General features: G+C 49.0%; 11 protein-coding genes across 11 annotated transcripts; 6 read left to right on the top strand and 5 right to left on the bottom strand.

Moving 5' to 3' along the window:
* Positions 1 to 1069: 1069 nt before the first annotated feature.
* EDB91DRAFT_1006777 (uncharacterized protein) lies at positions 1070 to 1348 on the top strand (the record flags this gene model as incomplete). The annotated part of the gene is made up of 1 exon (XM_041312330.1): positions 1070 to 1348. A coding segment is annotated over one exon (279 nt), but the record flags the coding sequence as incomplete, so codon positions are not given.
* A 2291-nt stretch (positions 1349 to 3639) lies between these two features.
* EDB91DRAFT_1087446 (uncharacterized protein) lies at positions 3640 to 5699 on the top strand (the record flags this gene model as incomplete). The annotated part of the gene is made up of 2 exons (XM_041316212.1): positions 3640 to 4129; positions 4180 to 5699. 2 exons carry the CDS (start codon positions 3640 to 3642, stop codon positions 5697 to 5699), a joined length of 2010 nt encoding a protein of 669 aa, XP_041170521.1.
* Positions 5700 to 5923: 224 nt separating this feature from the next.
* Positions 5924 to 6518, top strand: EDB91DRAFT_1255206 (uncharacterized protein; the record flags this gene model as incomplete). The annotated part of the gene is made up of 3 exons (XM_041323937.1): positions 5924 to 6116; positions 6166 to 6453; positions 6502 to 6518. 3 exons carry the CDS (start codon positions 5924 to 5926, stop codon positions 6516 to 6518), a joined length of 498 nt encoding a protein of 165 aa, XP_041170520.1.
* Positions 6519 to 8268: 1750 nt separating this feature from the next.
* Positions 8269 to 9259, bottom strand: EDB91DRAFT_1239978 (glycoside hydrolase family 12 protein; the record flags this gene model as incomplete). Its single annotated transcript, XM_041321933.1, has 5 exons — positions 8269 to 8296; positions 8359 to 8453; positions 8511 to 8613; positions 8662 to 8873; positions 8927 to 9259. The coding sequence occupies 5 exons, from the start codon at positions 9257 to 9259 to the stop codon at positions 8269 to 8271; spliced, it is 771 nt and encodes a 256-aa protein (XP_041170519.1).
* A 1066-nt stretch (positions 9260 to 10325) lies between these two features.
* On the top strand, positions 10326 to 11744 carry EDB91DRAFT_1170791 (glutathione S-transferase; the record flags this gene model as incomplete). The annotated part of the gene is made up of 3 exons (XM_041320192.1): positions 10326 to 10710; positions 10761 to 10889; positions 10946 to 11744. Coding segments are annotated over exons 2-3 (766 nt in total), but the record flags the coding sequence as incomplete, so codon positions are not given.
* EDB91DRAFT_1170789 (glycoside hydrolase family 12 protein) lies at positions 11745 to 13658 on the bottom strand. The gene is made up of 6 exons (XM_041320191.1): positions 13068 to 13658; positions 12848 to 13021; positions 12580 to 12788; positions 12422 to 12524; positions 12269 to 12363; positions 11745 to 12218 (listed from the first exon to the last, which is right to left on the bottom strand). Exons 1-6 carry the CDS (start codon positions 13197 to 13199, stop codon positions 12191 to 12193), a joined length of 741 nt encoding a protein of 246 aa, XP_041170517.1. The 5' UTR covers positions 13200 to 13658; the 3' UTR covers positions 11745 to 12190.
* Positions 13659 to 15995: 2337 nt separating this feature from the next.
* EDB91DRAFT_1170774 (uncharacterized protein) lies at positions 15996 to 18486 on the top strand. The gene is made up of 13 exons (XM_041320190.1): positions 15996 to 16246; positions 16304 to 16361; positions 16411 to 16436; positions 16492 to 16652; positions 16703 to 16782; positions 16832 to 16884; positions 16937 to 16977; positions 17026 to 17139; positions 17193 to 17438; positions 17487 to 17720; positions 17769 to 18046; positions 18101 to 18187; positions 18241 to 18486. The coding sequence occupies exons 1-13, from the start codon at positions 16190 to 16192 to the stop codon at positions 18462 to 18464; spliced, it is 1659 nt and encodes a 552-aa protein (XP_041170516.1). The 5' UTR covers positions 15996 to 16189; the 3' UTR covers positions 18465 to 18486.
* A 378-nt stretch (positions 18487 to 18864) lies between these two features.
* Positions 18865 to 19968, top strand: EDB91DRAFT_1062808 (Rho family DH domain-containing guanine nucleotide exchange factor; the record flags this gene model as incomplete). The annotated part of the gene is made up of 2 exons (XM_041314555.1): positions 18865 to 19212; positions 19267 to 19968. The coding sequence occupies 2 exons, from the start codon at positions 18865 to 18867 to the stop codon at positions 19966 to 19968; spliced, it is 1050 nt and encodes a 349-aa protein (XP_041170515.1).
* Positions 19969 to 22693: 2725 nt separating this feature from the next.
* EDB91DRAFT_1170769 (uncharacterized protein) lies at positions 22694 to 23209 on the bottom strand (the record flags this gene model as incomplete). Its single annotated transcript, XM_041320189.1, has 1 exon — positions 22694 to 23209. A coding segment is annotated over one exon (516 nt), but the record flags the coding sequence as incomplete, so codon positions are not given.
* On the bottom strand, positions 23058 to 24508 carry EDB91DRAFT_140959 (uncharacterized protein). Its single transcript, XM_041326203.1, has 4 exons — positions 24453 to 24508; positions 24073 to 24348; positions 23884 to 24023; positions 23058 to 23830 (listed from the first exon to the last, which is right to left on the bottom strand). The coding sequence occupies exons 2-4, from the start codon at positions 24078 to 24080 to the stop codon at positions 23244 to 23246; spliced, it is 735 nt and encodes a 244-aa protein (XP_041170513.1). The 5' UTR covers positions 24081 to 24348; positions 24453 to 24508; the 3' UTR covers positions 23058 to 23243.
* Positions 24074 to 26742, bottom strand: EDB91DRAFT_1170762 (uncharacterized protein). The gene is made up of 9 exons (XM_041320188.1): positions 26560 to 26742; positions 26433 to 26502; positions 25640 to 26385; positions 24993 to 25611; positions 24826 to 24932; positions 24586 to 24776; positions 24453 to 24533; positions 24349 to 24397; positions 24074 to 24292 (listed from the first exon to the last, which is right to left on the bottom strand). The coding sequence occupies exons 2-7, from the start codon at positions 26446 to 26448 to the stop codon at positions 24521 to 24523; spliced, it is 1692 nt and encodes a 563-aa protein (XP_041170512.1). The 5' UTR covers positions 26449 to 26502; positions 26560 to 26742; the 3' UTR covers positions 24074 to 24292; positions 24349 to 24397; positions 24453 to 24520.

Below are 26742 nucleotides of genomic sequence, written 5' to 3'. Positions count from 1 at the left end.
ACAATAAGGGGCTTCGAAAATGGTAACCAAGAATAGCGCTTGTAAAGAATAATAATAAGAATAATAGGGCCATAGAGAAGAATAAGAAGAATAGCACACAAATGGCATCGACGATGACTAGAAGTTACCATGGAATCAAACAAATACGGTAACGATACAAAAGTATTTGAAAACAAATGAGAAGTACAGATAAATACGTTGTGAGCGGGCGACTACAGCGGATTATATCATAATGTCTTTCCTTGCATTGTTCAACAAGTCAGCACAGCCACTGCGTTACAAGCTGCTCGCCCGTTTAACTGCCTATAATGGCTCTATCCATGCACTTGCGATTTCTAATGATGGACACCTGCTTGCATGCGGTGGTAAGAAAGAAGAAACTCGGTCATAGACAGGGCTAACAAACAAACAAACAGGAACCGAGGGAATCAAACTCTGGGATATCACATCGCAGAAAGTACTCACATCTTCGTCCAATCATCATGAATCAAGGGGAACAGTCAGTTGCGCAATTTGGGCCATGACTATGAAAACCACGGCAGAAACCCTCTGCTATGGAACAGGCCTGGGTTATATTGTATGTTTGCGACGCAGTCTCACAGATGTAAGCGCCTAGGTTTGCTGTTCGACCGTCCATTGACGCCAACAGGAAAAATTCCAGGAAATATGTGCCAGGAGACTGGGATCGGGTTTTGAGATCACATGCTTGTCATGGTGTTCAACTTCCTCTGATGGCAACCTGTGAATTGTAGTCGGAACTAGAGACAAAATGGTTCAGGTTCTGACGCTCAATACAAGCTCGCAGCTCCAGCCCGTCTTCGCAGTGTGACTTGAAAATACGGTGCCCAAGTCGGTAGCGTTCACAGATAACCGGAGCATCTATGTGTTTGGGCTCTATGATGGCAACTTGTCAGTCCTTCCACTGCATACTTTCATTGCCTGATGCTGAGAGCCGAACAGCATGAAACTGAAGGATGAAGATGGCGACATAGTGCAAGAAATTAGCTGCAAATCAGTGATGTGAGAAACTACCGCTCTCGACCTGGGCGCGTTACTGACATTATATAGTGGTCATGCTGCGGTGTACTCCAAGCGGGGCGTGTTCGTTGTTGATAATGCAACAGACGGGTTTACATTATATCGCCTTGAAGGTGATGGTGAGCCTGTTCGAACGTTTGCAACTGGTTTGCCAAGCGTATTGGTCCCGAAGCAAGTGGCATTCGGGGAAGACGGCAAGGTAGTTGTGGGAGGAAGTGACCATGGGCTAGTATATATATTTGATCGGAAGACAGGGGAGACACTTCAAACCCTCCACCACACGGACACTGGCCTTGTGCAAACAATATCCATAAGTATTAAGACTAGTCGGAAAAAAATGTCACTGACCTGGTTTAGGCACGCGATCTCAATGGCCGCTGCACAATTGCCAGCACTTCGCCTGTGCTAGGGCGCAGGAAAACTACAATCAAGATATGGGCGTATGACTACGCAGTGCTGAAGGTATCCAAGGTGCCCTCAGGGGATTACTGGTCCCTGTCGCACATACTGGTTATGTTGACACGACTACTGGCACTGCTATCTATGAGCATCTTCCTGCTGATAAATTATAGAGACAGCTTTTTGGTAAGTGGGCCAGTTGGTCAGCAGGGATCCAACTGACACACCTTCAGGATAGCGCACTGAACCGTGTATATGGGTACATGACTTCGGCAACAATGATTAATGTGGCCGATGACTTTTCACAGCATGTCCAAGCTGCCATGATATTTGACGAGTATGTAGATATCCAGAAGGACGATAAGGAAGGGCCGACCGAAGGATACGTCAAAAATGACATTATGATGCTGCGGGAATTAGTGGCAAAGATCATGGAGCTAGCTCAAGAAGCGGATGGAGCGATCAACAAAGATGACCATAGGGGCAAGCGCGATACTGATTACCCGCGAGCAGCGAAAGGAGATGAAGAGACGAAGGACCTATCTCTCGTCCAGTACATGTAGCACGCTAGTTGAACATAGACATAGGTTTTGCATTATGCCCTCCACCGCATTGGTAGATGGACTGAGTCAATTCCACCTCCACTGTATGTACGGTGGAGGGGATGACAGATGTTAACGGCTGGATCGTTTAACGGTTGGTCAATGGGGTTGGATTTTAACAAATGACTTGGTTACCTGACGTAGAAGACAGGGCCAACGTGATCCAAGGGGTCGCAATAAGCGAAAGCGAGTTGGATGACGTGTGTTGACGGCTGGACTTGTTGGTTGATTAATGGGATAGGAGACACGACAGTACATACCGTCGTGCTCCGAAGATAGGAACGATGAACTCGATGAGCATGACAGTACATACTGTCGTGCTTCGAGGATGGGGACGATGAGCAGCTCGAAAGTACAAAGGATGAACTCGATGAGCACGACAGTACATACTGTCGTGCTTCGAGGATGGGGACGATGAGCAGCTCGAAAGTACAAAGGATGAACTCGATGAGCACGACAGTACATACTGTCGTGCTTCGAGGATGGGGACGATGAGCAGCTCGAAAGTACAAAGGATGAACTCGATGAGCACGACAGTACATACTGTCGTGCTCCGAGGATGGGGACGATGAGCAGAGTACAAAGTTCAAACTGTCAAGCAGTCAATGTCAATGTTATGTAACAATTTCCTAATATGGGTGTTTGTGATTGTTGGGCGCTTTCGTCGCCAAAGTTCTAAGTCCCTCATCTTTATGGAACTTGGTATTAATAACTATTACTAGGTTCGACTGGTTTGTACTGTCGAGCTCCCATTCTCCTTGTCGAAAACGACCCTTCCTCACCTTCTTCCAGGGCATGACTGTATGTACAGTCATGCCCTGCATTAACTCCTCTTTTATCGTCTCATCGCAGCAACCTTTCACGACCTTCTCCAGGGCATGACTGTATGTACGGTCGTGCCCGGTATTCTCTACTTTCATCCCCACCGCCAATGTCCTAACTCTAAGTCGACATCCGTCGCTTCCTGGTTCGATGTCCGTGGCAGCCCTATTCTCACTCATCGTGCTGCCCAGCGTTCTCTGGCTCCATCACCATCGTCAACATCCCAACTCCAAGGTTAACTCAAGTTCTTTACTTCACATCTCAAGCCACATAGTTAAAATTCTGTTGTTAATTTTAATTTTTAATTTTCTCCACTCATCCCAAGTCACAGTGGCATTGTTTTGTTTGCCTCCGCTTGTCTCAATCCACACAGGCCACAGACCGCCACAGACCACACCCCATATTGTTGCCACTGATATGGTAATTGTTTGTTGAAACTCCACTACATCTATATTAGATGCACCAAACCTTCTCCCATTTCGTTACCTTCTTCCTCATCTAACGTAACGGTTTGTACTGTTGCAGTAGTCTTGACTGCGATATTCTTAACGTCTCTGACCTAACGTAACGGTTTGTACTGTTGCGGTAGTAGTCTTGACTGTGATACTCTGCGTCTGCGATATTCTCAACGACTGCACTGCGATATTCTCAACGACTGCACTGCGATATTCTCAACGACTGCGATATACTCAACGTCTCTGATCTTGACCTAATGTAACGGTTTGTACTGTTGCGGTAGTAGTCTTGACTGTGATACTCTTTGCATCTCCTCGCATCCATGAGTAACAATCTCCGTGTCATCGTCCGTGATGGGCAGGTTTATACCTCTCTCACCGCACACTCCCTTCCCGACATCATACCTCACGAGCCTCCTTGGGATCCTCGCGAAGACTACGATAGTTCTCCCGACGATAGTAATACGCCACTCACCACTCGCTGGGTGTACGGAACTCATCCGTGGTTTCCCCTGGTACCTTTGAATCCTAGCTTCGATGGGCCAATCTTTGGATGCCTCAACCACTCCAGGTTTTCCCTCCTTACAGAGGTAGATACATCGGGAAGGCACATTCTCCACCGCGATATTCGGGCAAAATGGGTCGAGTTAGAGCAGAAACTGCTCTGGTGCCAGGAACGTTTGGGTGCTGGATTATTGATTCCATGGGGGACTAAACTTCCACGCCCTCCGACTTCCTATGGGTACCAACGGTGGCATACAGACGCTAACCTTGCTAAAAAGGTTGCAATAAGGTCGCACGATGCATTTCTATGTAAGTCAACCAGTTTATTCATCGTTCGTGATTGCCTGACGGATTTCCAGTAATTGCTGCCACCTGCTCGTGGTACATCATGACGCGTCGATACCAAGGTGCCAATCAGTGGACGGCTATCTTAACGAGTAACCCCCAACATCCCATACCCGCTGAATGGGTTCTTGAGTTGTCGCGCTCATTCGTTGGAGATCTGACGACAAACGTGCCACGTACGGGAGCCTTGATCTCTTCCATTCACTGTCCTTGGCAAGTTCAATTGCCCATGTTTGAGAAATTCTCGCTTCCGATTTGGGTCCGCGTTTCTGGGGATACTTCTGCCGCCGTTGATTTTACCTTGCGTCATTATATCCCGTCTCCGGCAGCTATCACCCGTGCGACCAAGGAAGTCCAACGCAAGGAGACGCCTGACACTTGGGGTCAGCTGGACGAAAGTGCGTGGGGTCAACCGGACGATAGTGCATGGGGTCGACCAGAGGACAACACTCAGAGTGTCCTTAACTGGGACGATAGCGCCCTTGGATGGGGTGAGAACAGTGGGGCACAGCCCGTGTCTGATGTTCCCGAGGCACATGCGGACTCTCTGTTCCCGGTCTCCCAACCCCACTCTAGACAGAAGCGAGGAGAAGACTTCAAGGCATTCTTTGCACGGCGCCGTCAGGAGAACAAGAGGAAAGAGGAGATGGAGACGCCAGCTCAACGGCAGTCGCGTCAGAGCCGTGAGCGGGCAGCCATGAACCACGGCATTCCTGGCAAATCCAGCACAGTTGTGGTGTTTGAATGGCAACCTAATGACGAGTTTGGCGGCTTTTGTCAACGCATCCGTCTCACAAAGGCTGAGATACCAATGACTTGGATGTCGTATAGCAAGTCTACCAGGGTATACGACTCGTTCCGTAATGAGTGGGATTTGTGCGATGCATTGGATCTTACCAGCGTTCCCGATGGCGATTGGGAGGAAGATGATTTCCCGCCTGCGTCTGCTCCTTCTGAACCTACCCCTGCTCCCCCTGCCCCTGCCCCACCCTTGTCCAGTTTCTTGAAAGACATCGAAGCCTACTTCGGTCATTATGAGGTTGCACCCTCAACGCAGTACACTCGTAGTGTTGAACGATTTGTCTCCATTTTGCACTTTCATCTCGGATATCGCCTTGCAGCATCCACCACTACACCCCAAGGCAGATCGACTACATTCGATGATTGGACTCGCAAGACACAGTGGACTCACTTAACCAGACTCATCGGCGACAACCCCACGGATATCACGTCAATTCCAGATGCACAGAAGCATGTCATCACATGTTTTATAGGTTACCTCGTCACGCTCCCTCAATCTCAGTTGTCAGACATCCCACCCAATCTCTGGGATCTAGGACCTGACTCGTCCCTGTCAGTCTCGAATGCACACATTCGAGTTTCCTATGTGCAACAACCCAAGCAGCAGCTCTACATCATCGAGTCACTGTCATCAAATCTGGTGCCCTGGAAACTGGCGGTTCCCGACGCTATCACGGCTGTGATGTGCCTCCGGCGTGACTGGGGCTCAGGATATCACCAAGATTGCGTATAACCTCCTTGAAAAAGGAATCGCTATAAAGATGTTGCAGCCAATCTCAGTTCCACCTGACGCTCGACGCCCACCTACGGAACTCTGTACATACTCGCTCGGACATGTCTTCCCCCCCGAGGATCGCAGACTCGCCCATTTTAGGCCTGTTTTTGCTGACTACATCGTGTACGAGCAGCACCGTCACAAGTTCATGAACCAGCCTCGCGCAAGAGCGGCACTTCTTCATGGTGGCCTCATATGGCGGCTGGCTTTACATAGTCTTGGGTTTCGATGTTCTCCCCTCCGTTCTCGATGGCATTTCGCGGGAAGTGGTACCGTTTGGCCTCATGCTGGACATTAATGGCCAAACTTATTTCGATGATGAGCTGTCAGAAGAGGAGGTAGATTTCATGTGCGGGACGTATTATCTGCATACCAGTAAGTTTCTCTTGTTTACATCGACAGATGCGCTTATGTTTGAATCTAGACGACGGGAATGTTGAAATCGTCTCCTGGTGGCCCAGGCCCCAGGCCTGGGCTGCCTCAGGACTAAACGTGGGGTTCTGGTCCAGTCGATGCGAATTTTGGTTCCAGTCACGCCTGGACAACATTCGACGGGGTGTTTCACACGAGCGACATACATTCACTGATGATGCGAACGGTCCAATGACTGGCTCGAAGTGGAAAGGCTCACTCAAATTCAATGCGGGCACCAACAAAATGATGAAAAACGTCGACGCGGCATCTTGCAGTTTTCTTGCCACCAAAGCAAGTGGTAAGAATAAATTGGTTGTTACTTGTGCGTCTCTAATCTCCTGCTCAGCTTTTACAGAGAATTAGCACTAGGCACTAGCACTAGCCTGTATACAAGTTGAAATGATTTTGTAAGTACATTCATTCACCTCGAGAAATCACCGGTGTCTGACTACTGTCAAACAGAGTTGATTTTCGGTTTCACTCTACTACATTCGTGTACATGTACAATATATAAGCTGTCCACCCCGTCATGCTATCGTTGGTCTGTACCAGTTGAATAAGAGTGTGTTAATGCGTTTTTCTAAGTTCTAGCTCGTCTGGTCCCCTAATATATTTCGCATCTCAAACTCAAGTGGGCGATGACATTGTAAGTGGGCGATGATTCAGCCGTGAGTGGGCGATCGGTTTTATCTGGAGATAAAACTTGATGATTTATTTTCACGTTTTATTGTCAGGGGGTACTTTGAATTTTAACGCCCGTCTAAGCGACGGTCTAAACTTCATACATGAGCAGATGTTCAGTCACGTGCTAAAATTGAAGTTTTTTCGAGTCTTAAATGTGAAGTTTCATTTCGAAGTTTATGCCAGCATTAAAGATATATTTATATTTCTTATTGTCATTGACATTCAGACAGTAAGAGCCTGGACAGCTGCCGTTTATTTCGAGTTTATTTCTCAGTTTGTTTCTGTATGTGGCGTGGCAATGTGTGACTTGCGGTGACAATGAGTGACGCATTCGTGACATGTCCATGAGATTGGCTTGCGGCGGCGCTGGGCAGCGCTGTCATCACGATCAACTGCGACCAACAACAAGGTCCACATACAGCCTTCGTGCTTCGCTACTCCAAACTGTTCATTATTGGCCATCAGATACTATCTATTTTGTTCACTGTAATAAATACATGCTGAATGATTTTAGTCCATGAGAATGTACAAATTTTTTATTGAAATGGTAGAATACTTGAGCTCGCTGTTGCCTACAGCGAGCACGAAGGTTTTGACACCGTGTGGCGTGAGGTCGCGCAATGTATCCAATTTGGTTCGTAACGCTGGACGGTGGCTTGTCACATTTATTTGTGCATGTTGTGGTAAATGAAATAAACTGCGAAATAAACTGCGAAATAAACGGCAGCTGTCCAGGCTCTAAGAAAATGTTCGCTGATACTTTATATTTCTCTTGTCGTGAAAGACCTCTTTAATATTTGAAATTTTACATCCGCTAAGACGACAACCTAAATATTAAGTATTATCTTGACATTTCGCACGACATTCAAACCAGTCTTAAATATTCGAATCCCCGATGTGAGAGCCTCTTGGCAGCCAAATGTATATGACTACAACGGGGCCACTACGAAGTCGCTCGTGTCAGACGTGATGGTTGGTGTTCTGTAAGGTAGGAAAGAGAACGAAGCGAGACTGAGGACTAGAAACATGAAAAAAGAAAGTTGTGTATAAAAAGTGAATGGATTTGTAATATAGCACTGAAATAAGAGACCACAAGTGGAAGCGAACACGCGAGAAAGAAAAGGAACGAGAGTGGCAGTAGTGGACTTTAAAATGCTAGGTCAGCTGACTTACTGCTTATATCTAAAGCTGCGGGAACAGACCGGTTGTATAAGTGAATGGCAAGAGTCAAGGGAGTGGCAATGACGATAAGACAAAGTGCTGTGCTAATGCTCGTGCGACGTGACCTGTACGAGGATGCCTCCAATGGCACACCGAATGTAAGAGGACAGACTCTTACATTAGCGACACGGCGCCTGTGCCGCAATATTCGTGTTTTCGGTGGTGCGTAGAGGAATGATTAAAACCATACAACGCACACCACATCATCTTAATTGATGGTCAAACTATACACAGACCTGCAGACAAAACACATTCAATATCCAGCCCCTCTGCAGAGTGTCAATCAAGTGTCACTTACGTCGTAAATGTGGCCGTTCCAGACACAGCCTCTGTGCCTGCCTGAGCAGTGGTAAGATACTGTGAAGAGCTGATATGCTCGTCGTCAATTAGGTACTAGAAAAAAATCACTGTCTACACACGTTGTGAAGAGACGACAGCTGACAGACTTACCGAAAGGAATTTGTAAACGTCGCCCTTGAAGTTCTCGATCGTACCGCTAGCCAGAACAAACGAGTAAACCTGGGTGGGTCCATTGGGTCCAGAGTACAAGTCCCTGAAAAAAATCATTGATACTGCACATATAACACACGCAAAGCCGTACCAGGTGTCACCTAGTATCGAGATGCCTTCTAAAATTGGGACAGGGTGGCCCGTAGCGTTGTATTGCGCAGAAAGTGGTCCCCAGTTGAAGTTTGCAAGCCAGATCATGATTTCGTTTACATTTGAGCCGCCAGCTGTGTCAGATGTAAACAGGTCATAGGCGACGTCTGCTTCGACCCTTCCTGTGCTCGACTGAGACCAGTGCCAGGTAGACTATAGTGCCAGAAACATTAGCCTCATGCCCTTTGCAGTTTCAACAGACTCACAGGCATGCTGGAAATGGCGTTCAGTCGTTGATTGATGCCGCTGTTAAGCTGTATATTGGCAAAACTCTTGACGCTACGCATACCACCAGTCCAAGTCCAATTCGTCTTCCAGGCAATAGTACTATTACTCGTTGACGTGAGCTGGGAGGTTTGGGAGCCAGAGGTAGCATTGGCCTCGCCCCAGAGATTATTAAGCAGTGAGTACTGTCCCGCAGTGATTGAACCCTCTCGGCCCCTAATCGATGTGGTGTTGACGGCCCTCGCTTGGTTGGGCATGCGGGACATGCTGGAGACAAGAGGCATCAATAAGAGGAGCACAGACAGACACAACATGTCGATGATTTTGCTTTCGTCAATCGAAGCGAGAGGGTGCAGGTCGTATAATCTGTAGGCTGCTTATATGCCAGCAGATGACATTCCCCCGCCATTCGGCAAGGCGTAGTGAGGTTCAGACAAAATTTACGAAACATCGTGGAGTTGGACGGCTTCGGCTCCGGGGATCTGGGTTATGTAGGCACCATCGATGTCAGTCCGCGGTCCCGGATGACCACTTTGTAGACTCGCGACCTTTGCGGTTGCGACATCCCCGGAGTCAGTTTCAACTCGGATCCTGTGCCGTGGTTGTGAAAATTAAATACCTGTTTCTGCTTGTTCTTTGACCCTTTTCTTCGTATCACACATGAGTATTGTGTTAGCAGTGTTTGAACGAGACCGAAACAGGGAGTAGCCCGAGAAAAGACGACCTAATAGGCATGTATCTTGCCACGTGGGCCGCTCTCCGTCGTGGGTTGGTCGGCGACCTCCATTACAAGAGACGTGGAATTTGAGTTCCATTAAGGTCAACATGGTTATTGGCATGGACTTACTTGTTCTCACCCCCCCTCATGGGGTAAGAGTGACACTTCAAGCCTTCAACTGGAACAGCCGCCGAGTAAGACATTCACGTGACTCGCGTCCGTAATCAGTGTGCCAATCCGTTGAGTATATCTTCAGGTCTACCAATTGAACGCGCACACTATACGTGTGTTGGATCAGTCTAGGTTGCAGGCAGAGTTCCTCTGTTCACAGTCAAATGAGTATGACTATAACGGGGCTACCATCATGAGGAGTGAGCACTAAGCACTGGAAATAGAATGTTGTGGATAACAGGTGAAGTGATAATGCACGAGACCACACGTGGAAGTGAACATGCGAGAAAAGAGAAACGAGAGTACTTGACGGTAGTGTATCGCAGCTCGGTGGCAATAAATTTGCCATTTTTCCGAGCGCTTAGGCTTTGGCGCTGCTTATTTTGCTACGCCAATCCTCGTCTACCTGTAAAGCACGGTCCGCCTTTTACCGGGACTAGCGGACCTCCAATTCCTAATTATGACGCACCCGTTTGCATTTTGTTCCTTGCTTTTGACCTCGTCTGTTCTTCCATCGCAGTCTTGTAATCTATTATCTGCCTTGCTTCTCCTCGTCAGAGCCTTACTCGTGCTCTCACATCAGACTTAGGGTGTTGCTGACACTACCTGGCTGTCAGATCAATGTCACCAATGTCACTCGGCTCGAGAGCATCTTCATATCCATGCAACACTCAAAACCGCTGTTTCTCGAGAGATAGGCGATCTGCGAGGGGAGTTCTCAGATAACGCAAGACTTGATACTGAAGCACATCAAAGTTGATAGCGCTAAAATTAGAACACAACTCATTCAAAATCCCACCTTGCAGTACTACATAGTACTGTATTGAAGGAACGAACTCTCTTCCTTCTACAGATTAGTCTACCTAGGGGAGACTAGTGAATTTCACGAGTATATGGTCTGAATTCACCCATTGAATATCTACTAGCTACCCACAGTGAACTTGTCTGTAACGCTCGTCCAAGAACTTACGGATGCTGATAAACACAAACATCATATTCCTGGACATCCCAACTGTCCTCCCAGTGCCTTTCTCACCAAACACATGGAAAGTCAGGTCAGTGACAGCACCCAATACCCCCACAAGCGCCTCACCAACTTTGCTTCCCACAGACTCGCGCTCAATTACAAGAAACTCCCCTATGAAACAAGATGGGTCGAGACGACTGACATCGCATCTGTGTGCAAGTCGCTCGGGATACCACCTACAAGCGCATTACCAGACGGGACGCCGAAATATACCCTCCCCGCACTGGTAGATAACACCACCTCCCCTCCTGCCCTCCTCTCGGACTCGACGCCCATAATTGAGTACCTAGAGCGCAGATACCCAGACCCCGATCCCTCCCACGCACTATGTCCTCCCGCTAGTCGCGCCCTCCACGCCGTCTTCGAGTACCACGTCGCACAGTCCATCACAGCGCATTTACTACCTGTCATGGTCATGCACATGTACGAGAGGAAGACTCCACGGGATCGCATCCACTTCCGTCAACGCACCGAAGCGGCATTTGGGAAGAAGCTCGAGGATATCGAGCTCAGGGGCAAAGAGCGCGAGGAACACTGGAAGAAAATCGAAGGCGCGTTCGACCTCCTTGCATCGTTTATACAGGCTGGAAGCGGTGCAGGGGAATTATTTACGGGATCAAATCTATCTCTGGCAGATTGTACATTAGGAGGTCTTTTGTTGGCTTTTCGTTACGTCAGCCAGGATGAAGCTTGGATCAAGGTCTCGTCTTGGAGCAATGGGAAATGGTCACGGTACGTGACTGCATTGGAGGAATGGACAGCTGTAGAGTAGGTGGCTTCTTGGTATCGAATTTTCTTAGCTGAGAAATGTACGATTTCGAGGAGGAAGAATGAAGATTGCGGGAGATATGAAGCAGAGTTGTACTGATAGACTTCGGGCCAGATACTTTTAAGTCAGAATTCAATTCCGATACTATTCGAGACGTTACATGCCATCTCATATACGGTCAAAACGAACGGGTATCAAACGAGTGGAATGTGTAAGTGACCTGCACGAGTGACGATGTCGATAATACAAAGTGCTCGGGTCCTGTACGAGGTGGGACAGCGAAGTGGTAAACGTGTAACGCAGTGGTCAAAGCAAACGGGTAGGAAACGAGTGGAATGTATAAGTGAACGGCAAGATCAAGGAGAGTGGCGATGACGATAAGACAAAGTGCTGTACTAATGCTCGTGCTCTACACGAGCTAGGATGCCTCCGATGATACACCGAGTCCAAGAACAAAAGCTCTTAGACCCGCGACACCTGTGTCGCAACATTACAGTTTTGGATGGTGGTCGAGGCGCAGAGGAATGATTAAAACCCATAGAACGCGTACACCAAATAACCTAATTGATGAACAAGCTGTACCCAGACCTGCAGACTATTCAGCCCTTTTGCAGTGTGCCAATCAAGTTGACACTTACGTCGTGAATGTTGCCGCTCCAGACACAGCTTCTGTGCCTGCCTGAGCAGTGGTGAGATACTGTGACGAGCTCACGCCCTCGTTGTCAATCAGGTACTAGACAAAAAAAAATAAGAACCACTGTCCACACTCGTTCACGAAGAGACAGACTTACCGAAATGAATTTGTAAAGGTCACCCTTGAATTTCTTGATTGTACCGCTAGTCAGGACAAACGAGTAAACCTGGTTGACTCCGTTGGATCCAGAGTACAAATCCCTGAAGAAAGTCATTCAATATTGCGCATCCAATAGTGCAGACTGCAAAGCTGTACCAGTTGTAACCTTGGATCGAGATGTCTTTCACAATCGGGACAGAGCCTGTAGCGTTGTACTGCGCAGAAATGGGTCCCCAGTTGAAGTTGGCAAGCCAGATCATTATTTCGTTTACATTTGAACCGCCAGGGGTGTCAGATGTGAACAGGTCATAGGCAACGTCTCCTACGACCGTTCCGGTGCTCGACTGAGTCCAGTTCCAACTAGACTATGTGCCAGAAATATTAGCAAGGCCGTTTGCAATTTCAAGTCTTACATTGAACTCACAGGCATGCTGTAAATAGCGTCCAGTTGTTTATTGATACCGCTATCGAGTTGGACGTTGGAGAAGCTCTTGACTTGAGTAGGTCCGCCAGTCCAAGTCCAGCTCGTCTTCCAGGCAATAGTATTACCATTCAGTGAGGTGAGGTGAGAGGTTTGGGAGCCAGAGGAAGCATTAGGCTTGGCCCCAGAGATCATTGAGCAGGGAGTACTGCCCAGCAGTCACAGATTCGTATTGCCCGTAAAGCACACTGGTGTCGATGGTTTTCGCACGCATGTGCATGCGGGACATGCGGGACATGTGGGACACACTGGAGACGAAAGGAATCAAGAAGAAGAGGATGGAGAGAAAGAACATGTCGATGTTTGGGTTTGTGAATTGATGCTAGATCATGCAGATCGTACATTTTGTAGGTTGTTGGAGCCTTATGCCAGCAGATTAGTAACAGTTCTCCTTTCCCGTTCATTCGGTGCGTAGTAACATTGAGCCTCACGTATGGAAGTTGCCAGGCGAGATTCGGAGAGGAGACCTGCAACGCGAGAGTGTCCGAGCCCGTATATGCATTGCAGACATTTAAAATAAAATTTGAAGGAGAATCATGACAGATGACGCTTGGGTGACGCTTGCTCTTGACGTGTCTGCCTGAATGTGCAAGGTTCAGAGTAGCGCTTATGGGCCAAAAGTTCACCGTGCCTGCCGCCGTTCCCTGGACGAGTTGCCAAGTGATAGGTCCGGTCGAACGGGTATTCACACCATCGATGGGTCCTGGGACCTGAAAGGTTTGATTGGCAGCTCTAAGTACTAGCCTTCTCGCGGTCCCGGATGGAGACCTTATAGACTCCGTAGACTTTGTACATACTTATAGTAGTCGCGGACTTTGCGGTTGCAAAATATTTAAAGCCGCCGGAACAAACCGAGTTTAGCGTCCTATTCCAGCCAGTTGGCCTGCAGCACCTCCTCCGAGGCTCCAATGCAATGGCCATCACTTCCAGCCCACGAACAGTTTCATTTCTAAGCACTCATTTTTCCTCCCCAAATAACCATCTTCCTTTCCGGCGAATCTCACTATCAAGCGCACCCGGCTCGAGCCTGATATCCGCCCAACACCGCCAGTTGACTCACTACCCGAGGAGCCAGTCGTCAGGCGTCCTAAACGTCGTTCGCTCAATCGTAAACATTCCAGGACACCTGCACCGGCAGATACAGTACGAGAGGTAAAACGTGCCAAAGTCATAAGAGAGGTTTGGAATACAGAGAGAAGTTATATGCAGGGACTAGATCTCGGTGATGATGTGAGTATTGATGGCGCTAATTCGAAGTGAAGTTTTATGTGCAACACGTTTTTGATACAAATCATAGCGTCCCGAACTCCCGGGATAGTCCTCGTCCGCTCCTTACGCGCGCAAAATTGACTACCATCTTTTTAAATTTTCTTGACATTTGGAACTTCTATCATGCATTTTTCAGTGCGCTCAGCACGCTACTCCATCCCTCGACGCCCTATACACGCCCCCACATCCAAACCTGACAGTACCCCTCTCAGAGGCCTAGTCTGATTTACCAGGCTTGATGAACGGCTAGCGTTGTTCGAGGGAGAGAAATTATACATACTAGCATTTGTCCTGTGGCAATTTGTCTAAACAAGGTGTACGAGATGAGATGTGATTCGCGAAAGGCACACTCTCACTTCACATCAAATTTCGGGAATTTCGGTGACGTCGATGAAGTACCGCCCATAATTTTGAGAAGGAGATTTGTGGAGTCGCAACCAAGTTGCATCCCAACCCTTAATTCGTGAGTCATATCATACCTTCCAATCTTTTTCACTGGACTACCGCGATCTGATCCCTTTCTGTGAAACTTCAGCATAACGTACACCAGCATATCAGATTCTGTATTTCAGTGACGCTAGTGTTGAACTAGTCACCGTCGCTGGACAACGTGGCGACGCTTCGACTGCTTACAACCCGTATGCGACCGTGACTACGCTGATAGTTGGACTCGCGATTGTAAAGTCCCCCCGTAGTGATAATCGATCCCTTGATACCGCCGCATATACATTCTGCTCACAATCATCCCGCACCTCTTCAATCTCCTTATCCGTACGCAATCTCATCAGAGAGCAATCTCGTCCTCAGACTGGTCATTCGTTCGTCATCCGGACAGTAGAATCTGGACCGAACACGACATGAGTGCCAAGCACCACATGCTACGTTCATGCGGCGTATTAGTTAGGCTAACCAATACGCCGCATGAACGTACATCTGTAATCCCCGCGACTTCTGAATATTCTCATACCATCATATTGTGAATGCGATAAGAGCCTAGCCCGTACTGCCTTGCGCAGCACGAAGGATTTCCTTAAACAGTCGGCGCAGATCAGTTATTCGAATAATTGAATGCTGCGAACCCTGTCTTCCCCTATTTTGAACTTAACACTTCATCGATGCCGTCCCAGATTTTTGGTTGCTCGGCAGCTTTGTCACTTCTGCCCGATGCATCCCATTCTTGTGATTTGTGGCATGTGTTCACGGGAATAGAATAAAGCACCCAACTCTGCTTCTGACGCTGAGGATGTCGCAATGCACACATTGCCTTACCTCACTGGCTGCTTGGCTGTCGATGATAAAGTTTGCAAAACGGTGTGCAAAATTGAAATGGCGACCTGCTGTACACCAATTTTCATAGATCTGGTGCGGATCTTCTTCAGCAGGCTATCTATTTCACAGGTGCGGTATCCTCATGTACTATGCAGAGCGCGACATGCGGTTCGTACACAGGTGGCCAGCACATCGAAATTTCGAAGAACTCGGTGAACTTTTGCCACTGATTGAGTTGATAATATAATGGAGAAGGCCTGCACTCGTGCAGGTGAAAAAACGCGAGGTATGATTATCTTCATCTTCATTGTGATCTTGCCTATTCAAGGGCTGCTCAAAATGGCCTTGCTCGCGCTGGGATACAGCAAGCATACTAGCATACTAGCCTGTACAGAGTGTAAGGTCAGAAGCTCTTTTAGATATCTCTTTCGTGGTCGCACGCGAGGCATTTGTCTGCGTGAGGGTGATAGCAGTTGTTGATGACGTTGATTGACGATAAGTAATTGAATCAGCGTTCAGTTCAACAGGGTCCAACAAGGTTCAACATGACTGACTCAGCTTCGGCAATCATGTTCATGTACGCTCAGTTGACATTAACAACGACATTTTAGAATTGAGCAGCCCTGAGGACATGTGGCTTACGCGGAAATGCCCAAATGCTTCCACCCTTCCCCCTTCTTGCTTACTACTTTTTAGGTACCTTGCTGATTGGCAAGAGAAATATCTCGGCCGCTCCAGTGCACAGCAATGTCGGGGAGCTGCCCATCACATTCCTCTTTACCCGACCTTGCTAGTTTATCTAAGGTACAATACGAGGTACTGCCAGAACTCAGCAGCACAGTTATTGACATTCAACTACAGAGATCATGTAAATGTCCCCCGAACAAAGAACCAGGGAGAAACCTGGTCATCTGCATTGGTACGCGGTTTAGTTTGCTGTTTCATGTGACGGTTATTCAAGTTTGCAGATGGAACATCAAACACAATCGAGGATGTATGTCGCGCATGCCTTCTGCGTTGATGGGTGACCTCACGATATCCGTACCCAGAACACTCATGTCTTCGAACTATACAACAATATAGTCGAGGACGACCAAACACAGCTAGCGTACTACACTAGCGGCGTAGGAACGCAAGCCAGGTTTAAAGGTTTTGTGCATACAAAATTGGTGAAGCGGGTCTCGAGGATCTTGGACCTGGCCGTTGCTCAGTAAGTACCGTATGTTTGACCCTTCACGGCTCGCGGTAACGGTATTGAAGTGATATCAAGCAAAATATAGTGGACGCCTATGGATGGCTCTCAGACAGGTACCATGATGGTGATAAGATCTTCCTGTTTGGTAAGTGCCGGATGTCGCATGGAGTCAGTTATACTAAAGGTGAGGTCAGGATTTTCAAGGGGTGCATATCAAGTTCGTGCTTTGGCAGGAATGATCCACGAAGTATCTATCGACTTTGATCTATGATCCTTGTTGTTGATTATTCTTTTGGTAGGTGGGGCTCATCACGCCCGAAAACAAAGATCGGATCCCCCGGTGAGTACATTTGATCATTGTTCTTGACTAATCGGCTGATGTTCCCAGTGCCTTCCAGTATTACTCCACCATTAATAGCGGGAAGGCCAAGGATATTCAACGTGCGAAGGAGTTCAAAAGGGCAAACTCCAGAAACGTAGTAATACATTTCGTCGGCGTATGGTAAGGATTGTACCTGAACGCAACCATACCAGCATTCCTAATGAACTGTCTAGGGACACTGTTTCGTCTGTTGGCGTTAACAGGACAAACATTTTGCCGTCCACCGATACATGCGATCACATTTGCTACTTCCGCCAGGCGCTTGCACTAGATGAGCGCCGGGTGAAATTTCAACCTGAGTATGTCTATGGTAGCATGAGCGATGAATCGAACTGGTTCAAATACCAAGAGTCGGCGCCACATCCCACGGAAGAAGATCCTATTAAGGAGGTTTGGTTTGCTAGTAGTCATTCGGATGTGTATGTGTCCCTTGCACCGGAGGGCATTCTTTTGATAACTTGTTTTAGCGGTGGCGGAAGTTGGAATAAAACAAGCCATCCCCATGACCTCCGAAATATGCCTCTACTATGGATGCGTGATGAAGTTCGCAAGGCGGGGCTTCTGCTCCATCCCCGCAACAGATATGGGTATGAAGAATTTCAGGAATACGAGATTACCGATTCTTTAACCCTCGCGTGGTGGCTGCTTGAGATGTTGCCTATTAGATATCTTTGCTACAACTCCAACACACATAAAAGACAGTAAGTGGAAATGTTCCTCGATTTGGCTTATACATTGAGCATGTATAGACCGCACTTTGGAAAAGGTCGTATCATCATGCCCGGTCAAAAGATCCACGAGTCGGTTCTATTTCGTCCCAACTACCGACCTAAGGGAGTTTGTTGGAAGAATGTTCAGCAATGGCTTAAAGAAGCACAGACAGCATCCGCTCGGGGTCGGTTATCACAGCTTGATTCTGCCTTGGAACTACTTCCTCTCAAAGGATCGACTGCTGAAGCTCTCGATTTTGGTGTATCTGACAAACAGATACCCGATACTAGTAGCTTGGCCCTCAAGTGTTCATTTGGTGAGGCGCCAGATGACAGTGATGCTGCTGAGCTGATTTTATGTGTTGAACCAGCAGTCAAGAAAATCATTCGCAAGATGCTAGAGGCCATGCTTGGTGTTGGCGGCAAAATTATCGGAGGTGCTGAACCTGCAAGAGACGGTGAGGGATCCACTCCAGCAATAAGAACAGAGATGCTAATCGTGACGCCAAAGAAGAACGTCTCATGCGCCTCGGTGCATTCGTCGCGTACTGCGAACTTGGTACTTCAAATTCTCAGAAATGTGCAGTCGAGAACAAAGACATCAAGAAACGCATGCAACACAACCTCAGTGATTTCATTATTTATTTATTATTTTATTATTTCCTTGGTTATTTATTGATTCCATTTTATTGGAAACTAATGGCCATGCTGTATATGATGTACATAATGCAGTGAATGTACCATTTTATTCGCCTTCCTGAATGGTTCAGTAAGGCAGTTGACCCAGTTTGAACGTTAAACCTTGACCGGTACCTAGTGGGCCTGTCCATAGTGTGAGTCGACTCCAAAATCTCTACCCAAGTGCGCGCTGTCTTTGCAAAATGCATGGCAAGAGATCTACGCAGTTCTAACTCCCGTTGGGCATACGCAATTTGTAGTCAGCCGCGACGTTTGACAGAGGGTGCGATTGCGTACTTTGCGGTTCCGAAATATTTGAAGCCGCGGGAACAAACCAAGTTTAGGTTTCAGTGATTTCATAGCAGACGGTCCAGTACTTGGGCAGTGGGGTGTCCCAAGGGATGTCCCAGGCTATTCCAGCCAGTTGGCTTCCAGCTCCTCCTCCAATGCAACGGCCATGACTACAAGCCCACCAAAAGTGACATTCCCGAGCATTGATTCTGCTTATTTTCCACTGGCAGCACCAATCACCCATCTTCCTTTCCGGCGAATCTCACTGCCAAGCGTACCTAGCTCGAGCTTGGTATCCGCTCAACACCGCCAGTCTGTCGCCAGTTTCGCCTCATTTGATTCACTGCCCGAGGAGCCAGTCGTCAGGCGTCCTAAACGTCGTTCGCTCAATCGTAAACATTCCAGGACACCTGCACCAGCAGATGCAGCACAAGAGGCAAAGCGCGCGAAAGTAATAAGAGAGTTTTGGGATACAGAAAGAAGTTATGTGCAGGGACTGGATCTGGTGCATGATGTGAGTGTTGATGGCGCTGAATCGAAGTGAATCAGAGCTGATTTTTATGTGCAGCACTTTTTGATACCGATCATAGCGACGCTGGATAGTCCTCGTCCGCTCCTTACGCGCACAGAATTGACTACCATTTTCTCAAATTTTATTGACATTTGGAACTTCCATCATGCGTTCTTCAGTGCGTTGACCGCACTCCTCCATCCCTCGACACCCCACCTCGACACCCCACATTCGCCTCCAAATCCGAACCCAGCACCAATTTCACCCCTCCTTCTCTCGCACCTCCCTTACCTATCTCTCTACACCCCCTTCATAACCACATTCCCAAGTTCTATATCCTTCCTCGCGCGTCCCCCAGCACCCTTTGCCCTATTCCTACGAGCCCAAGAGCGCGATCCGCGCTGCGGGAAGCTGAAACTCGCAGATTGGCTCCTGAGCATCGTACAAAGATGCCCAAGGTATGTATTATTACTCAGGGAAATGATGAGCGTAGAAAGGAGAGAAAAGGAAGGGGAGGGAGAGTGGGATAAACTCGGGAAGGTCCTTGCCCTTGTCGAGAAAGGTGGGTTTGCTCATTTGTCCCTTTCCCCTCCTCTAAATCAAATTACAACCAGTGACATCCTCTCTCAATGCGTCTCTTCACGCACACGCGCATACACTCGCCCTCCTGGCGTTGCAACGCGCCACCCTCGGCCTCCCGCCTACCTTACACTTTTGTCCAGCCAGGCCGCACCTTGGTCTTCCGCGCCCCTTTCATGATAAACTCTGGCGGTGTAGCCCCAGGTATGCGAAGAGGCAGTGGAGATCGTATATGTGAATTTCTACTATTCGATGACGTCTTGGTATGGCTAGACTTTGACCCATCCGCTATACGTGATTCCCACTGGTACAGTCTCAGCGCAGATGCTAGCGACGAGCGGCACACATATACGTACAAGAACCACCTCTCTCTCGTCGACATCGAGGCTGTACTCGATCCGTCCCATCACCCGCCCCGCTTGGAGGTGTTGAGCCCCGGAGGCTCGTTCGCGGTGCATGCAGTTCCGTCCTCGTCACGGTCCCCAAAACGTCTCTCTTCCTCTGCTTCAGAACCTGCATTGGCTACCAGAAGCGATCGTACCACTACATCAGCCCCTTCATCGAACGATACCCTACATACTTTCCTTCACCTCTTGCGCCAGGCTCGATCTGCACTTCTGGCGCGCGACCCGTCTGTTGCGCTCCGGGGTGTTAGGATGCGCGGGGTGTTGTGGGCAGAGGCATACGAGCCGGGGGAGGGGGATGAACATGTGTCTCAGTTGGGACATGGGGAGGCGGCTGTCTCTACCCCACATGCGGGGAACCAGGTCGAGAACCAGACTCCAAATACAAAACAGAGGAAGCTCCAGGTCTCAGAGTTTCAGCCAGTACCAGCCACAACCAGTCCAAGCCGCGTGGAAGGGCTACCTACGTCTCCCCGGCCCCAACGTGCGCCCTTACCCTTTTTACCCCCTGTCTGGGTTCCAGACGCAAAGACAGATGCATGTATGCGGTGTTCCCGCCCTTTTGGATTTGTGAAGTTTACAGTGCCTCTATCGATCTCAGTATCTTTCTCCTTGCCATCGTTCCCCTCGTTTGAGTGGGGAAAGAGTGCGAATCAGGAGGAGAGGGGTTCAGGTGAGGAGGTGGTCGGTGGGTCTTCGTCTTCTGGTGGATTGGGTGACGGCGGTGAGGGAAGTGCCCAGGAATGCAGGAACGGTGGAGGAGAGGGGAGAGCTGGGAGTGGAGAAGGGATGTGGAGAAGACGGCATCATTGCAGGCTTTGTGGGAGGGTTGTGTGTGCTGAGTGTTCTGGACGGGTCAGTCATACATTTCATTTCAGTTTTGCCCTTCTTTGTCGTTTCGTTTGCCTCTCTCGGTACCAAAGATTGACCCTTTTCGTATTCTCCCAACGTACACTAACGCGCTCAAAATAGACATTCTACGTCACCGATCCGTCCTCCCAATCCTCGACTGGCAAAAAGGCCAAAGCAAAACCCGCACGTGCATGTAACGAGTGCTATGAAGCTGCCTTTCCCCTCGTTCATTCCATCAACGGCAGTACTGGGACCTCATCAACACTTTCCGCAAACCCATCTTCAATCCACACCGGCCCATCCCCAACCCTTCTCGGCATCCCAGCCTGGCTCTCCACTCCTATCCTCACTGAAGGGAGCAGTGGTGCAGATGCGCTGATGGCAATGACACTGAGCCCTAGTAGGGGTCGAATTGCGATGGGCGCGAGTCCGTCGAGGACGAGATTAAGTTCTAGTGCAAGTAAGCGAGGGGTTGACGGAAACGTTGCGATGAGTTCGAGTCTGTCCTATGCTGGGACGAGTGCAAGCCCAGGACTGTCCAAAAGCGAACTCAGCACGAGTCCAAGCAAGCGCGGTTTGACACCCAGCCCTGCACGTCATTTCCGGCAGCTCTCGTCAGCTGATGTTCCTTCTCCCTCCTTGTCTCCTTCTTCCTCCCGGTTCACCGCACCCGAAGACGACGTCGACGAAGATGAAGTCACAGACGCACCAACTGTACGCGTACGCAACCCATCCACACGAGACTCTTCCACCACCCCCACCCCTACCACCTTAGACGAAAATCAATCAGACGGACCAACCCTCCGTGCACCAATAACCCGCCCAATTCGCATCCGCCCCTCCACCCGCCCGCGCCCGCGGAGCTACCACGATATATTGGATGATTTCGAGGTTCATGCGAGGGTTGGGAGCGTGGCTAGTTCTGTGGCGACTTCTTTGGGGGCTGTGGCTGAGGAGCGGGCGTCGAGGATGGATGATCGGGGGTATTATGTGGAGACGCGGCGGGATGGGCGAGAGGGAGGGCATGTGCACTATGGCGAAGGAGAGACACACGATGTGCTCCAAGAAGAGGAGATTCAAGACGAGCCGCAGCCAAGACCACCCCGCGAACTTGAGCCCACACCAAGATACGCGCACGACAAGAGAGAAGATACAGCCAGGAAGAAGAAACGATTCTCGTTACCTGCAGTAGCGGTGCAGACCGTACCTGTCGTGGCGCGCTCTGCACCCGTTGGGGATTCGCATAGTGGCTGGGGAGGTGTGGGTAGGCGGTTTTCGCTTGTTCTGGGTGCGCGGGTGAGTGGTAGGCGGAGGGGTAGGAATGGGGACAGAGACAGTGGGAGTGAGAGGGAGGGGAGTACGCGTTCTTCTTTGCTGTCTTCTCGGGATGACCAAAGCGTGCGTCCGCCTTCTCGGGGGGATAAGGCTGTGAAGGGTAGTGGGGAGAGCTCAGCGGCGAAGGCGTTGATGGATGTGTTGAGAGGGAGGCGAGGAAGAGAGAAGGCGTAGTTGCGAACGGGCGAAGTGGGGTTTCAAGTTGGTAATCAAGGACTCGGGCATGCACTGATCTGTAAATTTTATGGCATTACACGCACTTCCATGGCTTGGGTAGCTTGACTTCATTCGAATGCAGCAGCATATCGTAATACCTATACATCATATGATTTCTTTGCAAGAAAGTAAGCACGAAGGCCTGCACGAAAACGGGTCCGAGCACAAGACTGCAAAAATTCCTCACGCCTTCTGTAATGCTCGAACCCCAACTCGTGTTCGGCGACGAAGGCGACTTCCTCAAGTCGTTCAAGCGGAATCCCACCCTCAAATTCATCCCCTTCAATTTCTTCCTCCGCTTCCTTCATCTCCTCTTCGGCCTCGCCACTCCCTTCCATCTCCTTCGCTTCCATCACCATCTTACTCCCAAACACCAAAAATAAAACGCCAGCCATGACCTGAGTCCATTTCTTGGGTAAAAGCGTAGGTAGGATATGACCCAAGGACGCTGAGAGCATGCTCATGAGCAAAAGGGATGTGAAGGCGCCTAGGAAGACAACGAGGCGGGCATGTCGCATGGAGAGGATGGCGGAGATAAAGAAGGTTTTGTCGCCGATTTCGGAGAGTATAATCATCATGAATGAACGGAAGAGGATTTCTGCAGAGTTTTCGTATACTAGTGCTATCACGCGTCAGACACGACAAATATCAGTGCAAGCAACTTCCATCCACATCTGAGTCGGTCACAATGATCACAGTAGAGACGGCGAAGGAAACATTTGAGTGCTCTTGCTGACCCGGCGAGTTAATGTAACGCGCATATATGGCGGGGTGCCGGGCTCTAAGCATGTACATACGTAGTTTTCTCTTGAGGCCACGGAAGACAGCGGTCGTCCGAGTCTGACGAATAGGCGATTCAGGCCTCTCATATTCGTCTGGCTCCTTGAAAGCAAGATAGAAATCCAAGACAGATGGCAGGTCTCTTTGCGAGCCGCCTCGCGATCCATTACCAGGATTAAGATCCAAGACAGAGGGTGAGTCTCTTTGCGAGCCGCCTCGCGATCCTTTACCGGAATCGCTGCCACCTTTTTTGGACCAAGAGAGGTCCTGAGGAGCAGTGAACATCTCGGGCGATTGATTTGACGGATGCGGCTCAGGGAACTGTCTTAAGATCTGCCCCTGCTCACTGGTGCTGAAAGCTGGCGCAGAACTTATTGTAAAGGACAGATTTCCAACAGCTGTTCTGCCTCCGCAAGGACTTGCGAGCCTTTGATGGTACATACAAAGTCGGAGCCCTGTGCACCCCACCATCATTATCAGAGATTGTGGCCACATGGATATTACTCACTGTTGTCGGAACCAGAGTGCTCCATCAGGGTTCCAAAGCTGAACAACCACTCTCCCAAAATCATGCCAGGCTTCGAGGGCTTCTTCTTCGAAGTTGAAAGCAAAACCCGAAGTTGACAGCGGTGATCTGAGTCGGCAAGGCTGAAATACAAAGCTTAACCATGAATCTCATGAAATCTTCGTAACGTACATCGTCATACTGCCCAATTCCACTCGCGAATGATCATTATGCGTGATCTGCTGAATAGGAGAGGATTGTTGGCAAGTTTCCGATATTATCTCGAGGCAAACCCAAAGTCTCCGTGGTTTTACTGAACCAATGTTTGATTCAGTGGGGCCGTCTAGCAAGTGATTTTTCTCTTGAAAAGAAACGATGTCTGAAATGGAAAGACTTAGATCCAAAGTTAGATCTTGAACGAATGCGTGAACAACCGTCGTCTAGGTATTGCACTTCGGGCGGGCATACCTGAAATACGAAAGGCACCAAAATCAGAATTTGATAACCAGCGACAACACTAAAAGCTATTCAGACACCTTGAAACCGAGGCTCGACCAAACTAAAGGGCTTACATCTGCCAACACGCCTGAAATCCCCGAATGCGCCTCTTCGGTACGCCGTTCTTGAGATGGTCCTGGATTCACCAAGGAAGACTGCAGTTCGGACATGGGAAATTGATATATACTGTCAGGAGCTGGACCACACCTGCGGACAAGTACGTTAGAATTTGAATCTAGACGTTGTCCAGATAAATCTGCCAGTGCTGCTACGATGTAGTAAACTTGGAGCGGGAACAGGCTGATGGGATCGAAATAAAGAATGATCAATTGTTCCGCGGTCGCAAGCGACCTGTTAATCAGCGCAAAATCATGATAACGCATGTTGGTGGCCCATCCCTAGCATTTCATTGAGAGATGCACATGTTATAACAGATACAAAACTCACGTTAAACGCGGCACGGGCTTTGTGTAACATTATTGGGCCATCGCTGAGCTCTCCTAGTAGACATAAAGCTTCGATCCATTGCAGGATGTGGACACGGAGAAATTTATCTTATGTGGAGATAAGGACGGAATCGTACTGTGCATAGGACAGATGGTGCGCCCAGTTACGACAAGCATATTGCTTGCTTTCGGGAAGCATGGCATCTCGTTTATGCCAGAAATGACTGTCTTCGACGGCCATGGTCGTGTGGTCTGAGAGATCGCATAAATTTGTCTTGAGTGTATGTAGAATCGTTAAACACCGGAGTGCGAGACCCTTATGAATCTCTGCAGGCTCGATGTGATGCGGGTGACAGCGCACCGGGTCCGTAAAAAACTCAATCAATGATGAATGATAAGGCTGAATGAGAGTCATGGGTTTGTCGGGTGACACAACGAGAATTGAAGAAAATTCTTCTAAAGTGAGGTTGAGATTCTCGCTATGATCCAAAGGAAAAAACTGTAAGAGTTGAGAGTGCGGTAGCGGCTGCGCCAGATTGATGATATCGATTAGATATCTTATCAAGGATCTACTATCCCTGATGATCTCCTGATACATGTGATCCAGGTCGGCGTAGGCGTCTGCCGTAGCATCGGGGGATGACAAGAATGCGTCCAACCTCGAAGCAGGGTGTTTTTTTGGGTGGGTAATATATTTCGTCGCTATGGATGCGCAAAGAAACGAGTTCCCGACCTTGTCAGCGAGGTGATCCATTTGACGAGGAGACGGCCATTGCGGTATGTCTCCCTAGACTGAGTTTACGAGACTGAATAACTCGCTGGAGTTCGTGCGCGAGGAAGCGACGGATGTCTGCACTTGTCTCCCCATCGAAATCCTGCAAAGAGATTTCTTGAACATCTCCGAATCCCTTTCCAGTGGCCACATCATTGAAGTGCAGGCCGGGTCGGCTAGCTAGAATGATGTGGGCGTTGAGTGGCTTGTCTTCAAGAACCTTATAGGCACGTATGGCCTCCACTAGTAGGCGTGCCACCCGCAAAGCCTCGAGGTGGCAACAGGATTCATCCAAAGCATCAATGATGAATGCCAAAGGAGACCTGAATTGGAGTTTCCAAAGATGCTTGACGATGAGACTCTGGATCTGATCCTTTCGAGCTTTCAGATCTGATAGTAACGCAGGATCATCAGCGATGGTTCTGATGATGTCGCTTTTCACCGACGGGAATGCAAGGGCTAACTGGTAGGCAAGGGTTGGTATCACATAACCACACATCGTTGCATCCACACTGTTGCGCGAGAAGAAAAAAGTTCCTGCAAGACGTCCTTGTTCCCGTAGCTCGTCCGCAATCGTGAACAAGATGGACGTCTTGCCTGAGCCTGGAAATCCGTGCAACCATATATTTTTCTGGCTTCTCTCATCCACTATCTGCTGGATGCTCCTCAGAATGGTGGACCGCGTGTTTTCAAGACATGGAGACCGTGCTCGTGGTTCAGCGTTGTATATGGCAGGCTGCACTGCAGTTTTGACCAGACGCTCCCATGCATGGTTGTTTGTTTCAATTGCTGCAGTATAATGCTCAGAAAGTTCACAATCGACACTAAATGCTCACCTTCCTGGCAGTGCATGTAGAGTACACTATAGATCGAACTCTACGGGTAAGTACGAGTCGAAAAAAGTGAGCCTGTTACCGGTGTCGAACTTGAAGTAGTTCGGTTCCCGCGAAAATAGGGTACATACTACATACAGGGTAGCAACGTAAGAACGTAATGAGGTAGCGAGCCTCCGAGTCCGAGGCAAGGTGTCGGGGGCGGTTTTCACTTGCGCTTGGTGCATTTACAAGACTCGGCAAGAGCGAGTGGGGCGAGTGCAAGGGGATCCAGGAAGGGGAAGGGACTCGAAAGGGTGGGAGCGGGGGAGCG

Source organism: Suillus paluster, assembly GCF_016628075.1.
Source record: "Suillus paluster strain FC165 chromosome Unknown EDB91scaffold_130, whole genome shotgun sequence".
In the NCBI taxonomy this organism is placed as follows: domain Eukaryota; kingdom Fungi; phylum Basidiomycota; class Agaricomycetes; order Boletales; family Suillaceae; genus Suillus; species Suillus paluster.
Note: the sequence above shows the minus strand (reverse complement) of the source record. Positions and strands in the feature narration are given on the sequence as shown.

Excerpts from the sequence above, each read along its gene's own strand:
- EDB91DRAFT_1170789 (XM_041320191.1), bottom strand. The coding sequence starts at position 13,199 with ATGTTCTTTCTCTCCATCCTCTTCTTCTTGATTCCTTTCGTCTCCAGT. Across the intron at positions 12,789-12,847 it reads ACGCTATTTACAGCATGCCT|TCTAGTTGGAACTGGACTCA; the intron begins GTGAGTTCAATG and ends TCTGGCACATAG. Across the intron at positions 12,364-12,421 it reads ACCTTTACAAATTCATTTCG|TACCTGATTGACAACGAGGG; the intron begins GTAAGTCTGTCT and ends TTTTTTGTCTAG.
- EDB91DRAFT_1170774 (XM_041320190.1), top strand. The coding sequence starts at position 16,190 with ATGTCGGGGAGCTGCCCATCACATTCCTCTTTACCCGACCTTGCTAGT. Across the intron at positions 17,140-17,192 it reads ATACATTTCGTCGGCGTATG|GGACACTGTTTCGTCTGTTG; the intron begins GTAAGGATTGTA and ends TGAACTGTCTAG. Across the intron at positions 18,188-18,240 it reads TGCTGAACCTGCAAGAGACG|AAGAACGTCTCATGCGCCTC; the intron begins GTGAGGGATCCA and ends GTGACGCCAAAG.
- EDB91DRAFT_140959 (XM_041326203.1), bottom strand. Across the intron at positions 23,831-23,883 it reads GCACTCTGGTTCCGACAACA|GGCTCCGACTTTGTATGTAC; the intron begins GTGAGTAATATC and ends TGGGGTGCACAG.
- EDB91DRAFT_1170762 (XM_041320188.1), bottom strand. Across the intron at positions 25,612-25,639 it reads TCGCGCACGAACTCCAGCGA|GGAGACATACCGCAATGGCC; the intron begins GTTATTCAGTCT and ends AACTCAGTCTAG. Across the intron at positions 24,777-24,825 it reads AAGCCCGTGCCGCGTTTAAC|GGATGGGCCACCAACATGCG; the intron begins GTGAGTTTTGTA and ends ATGAAATGCTAG.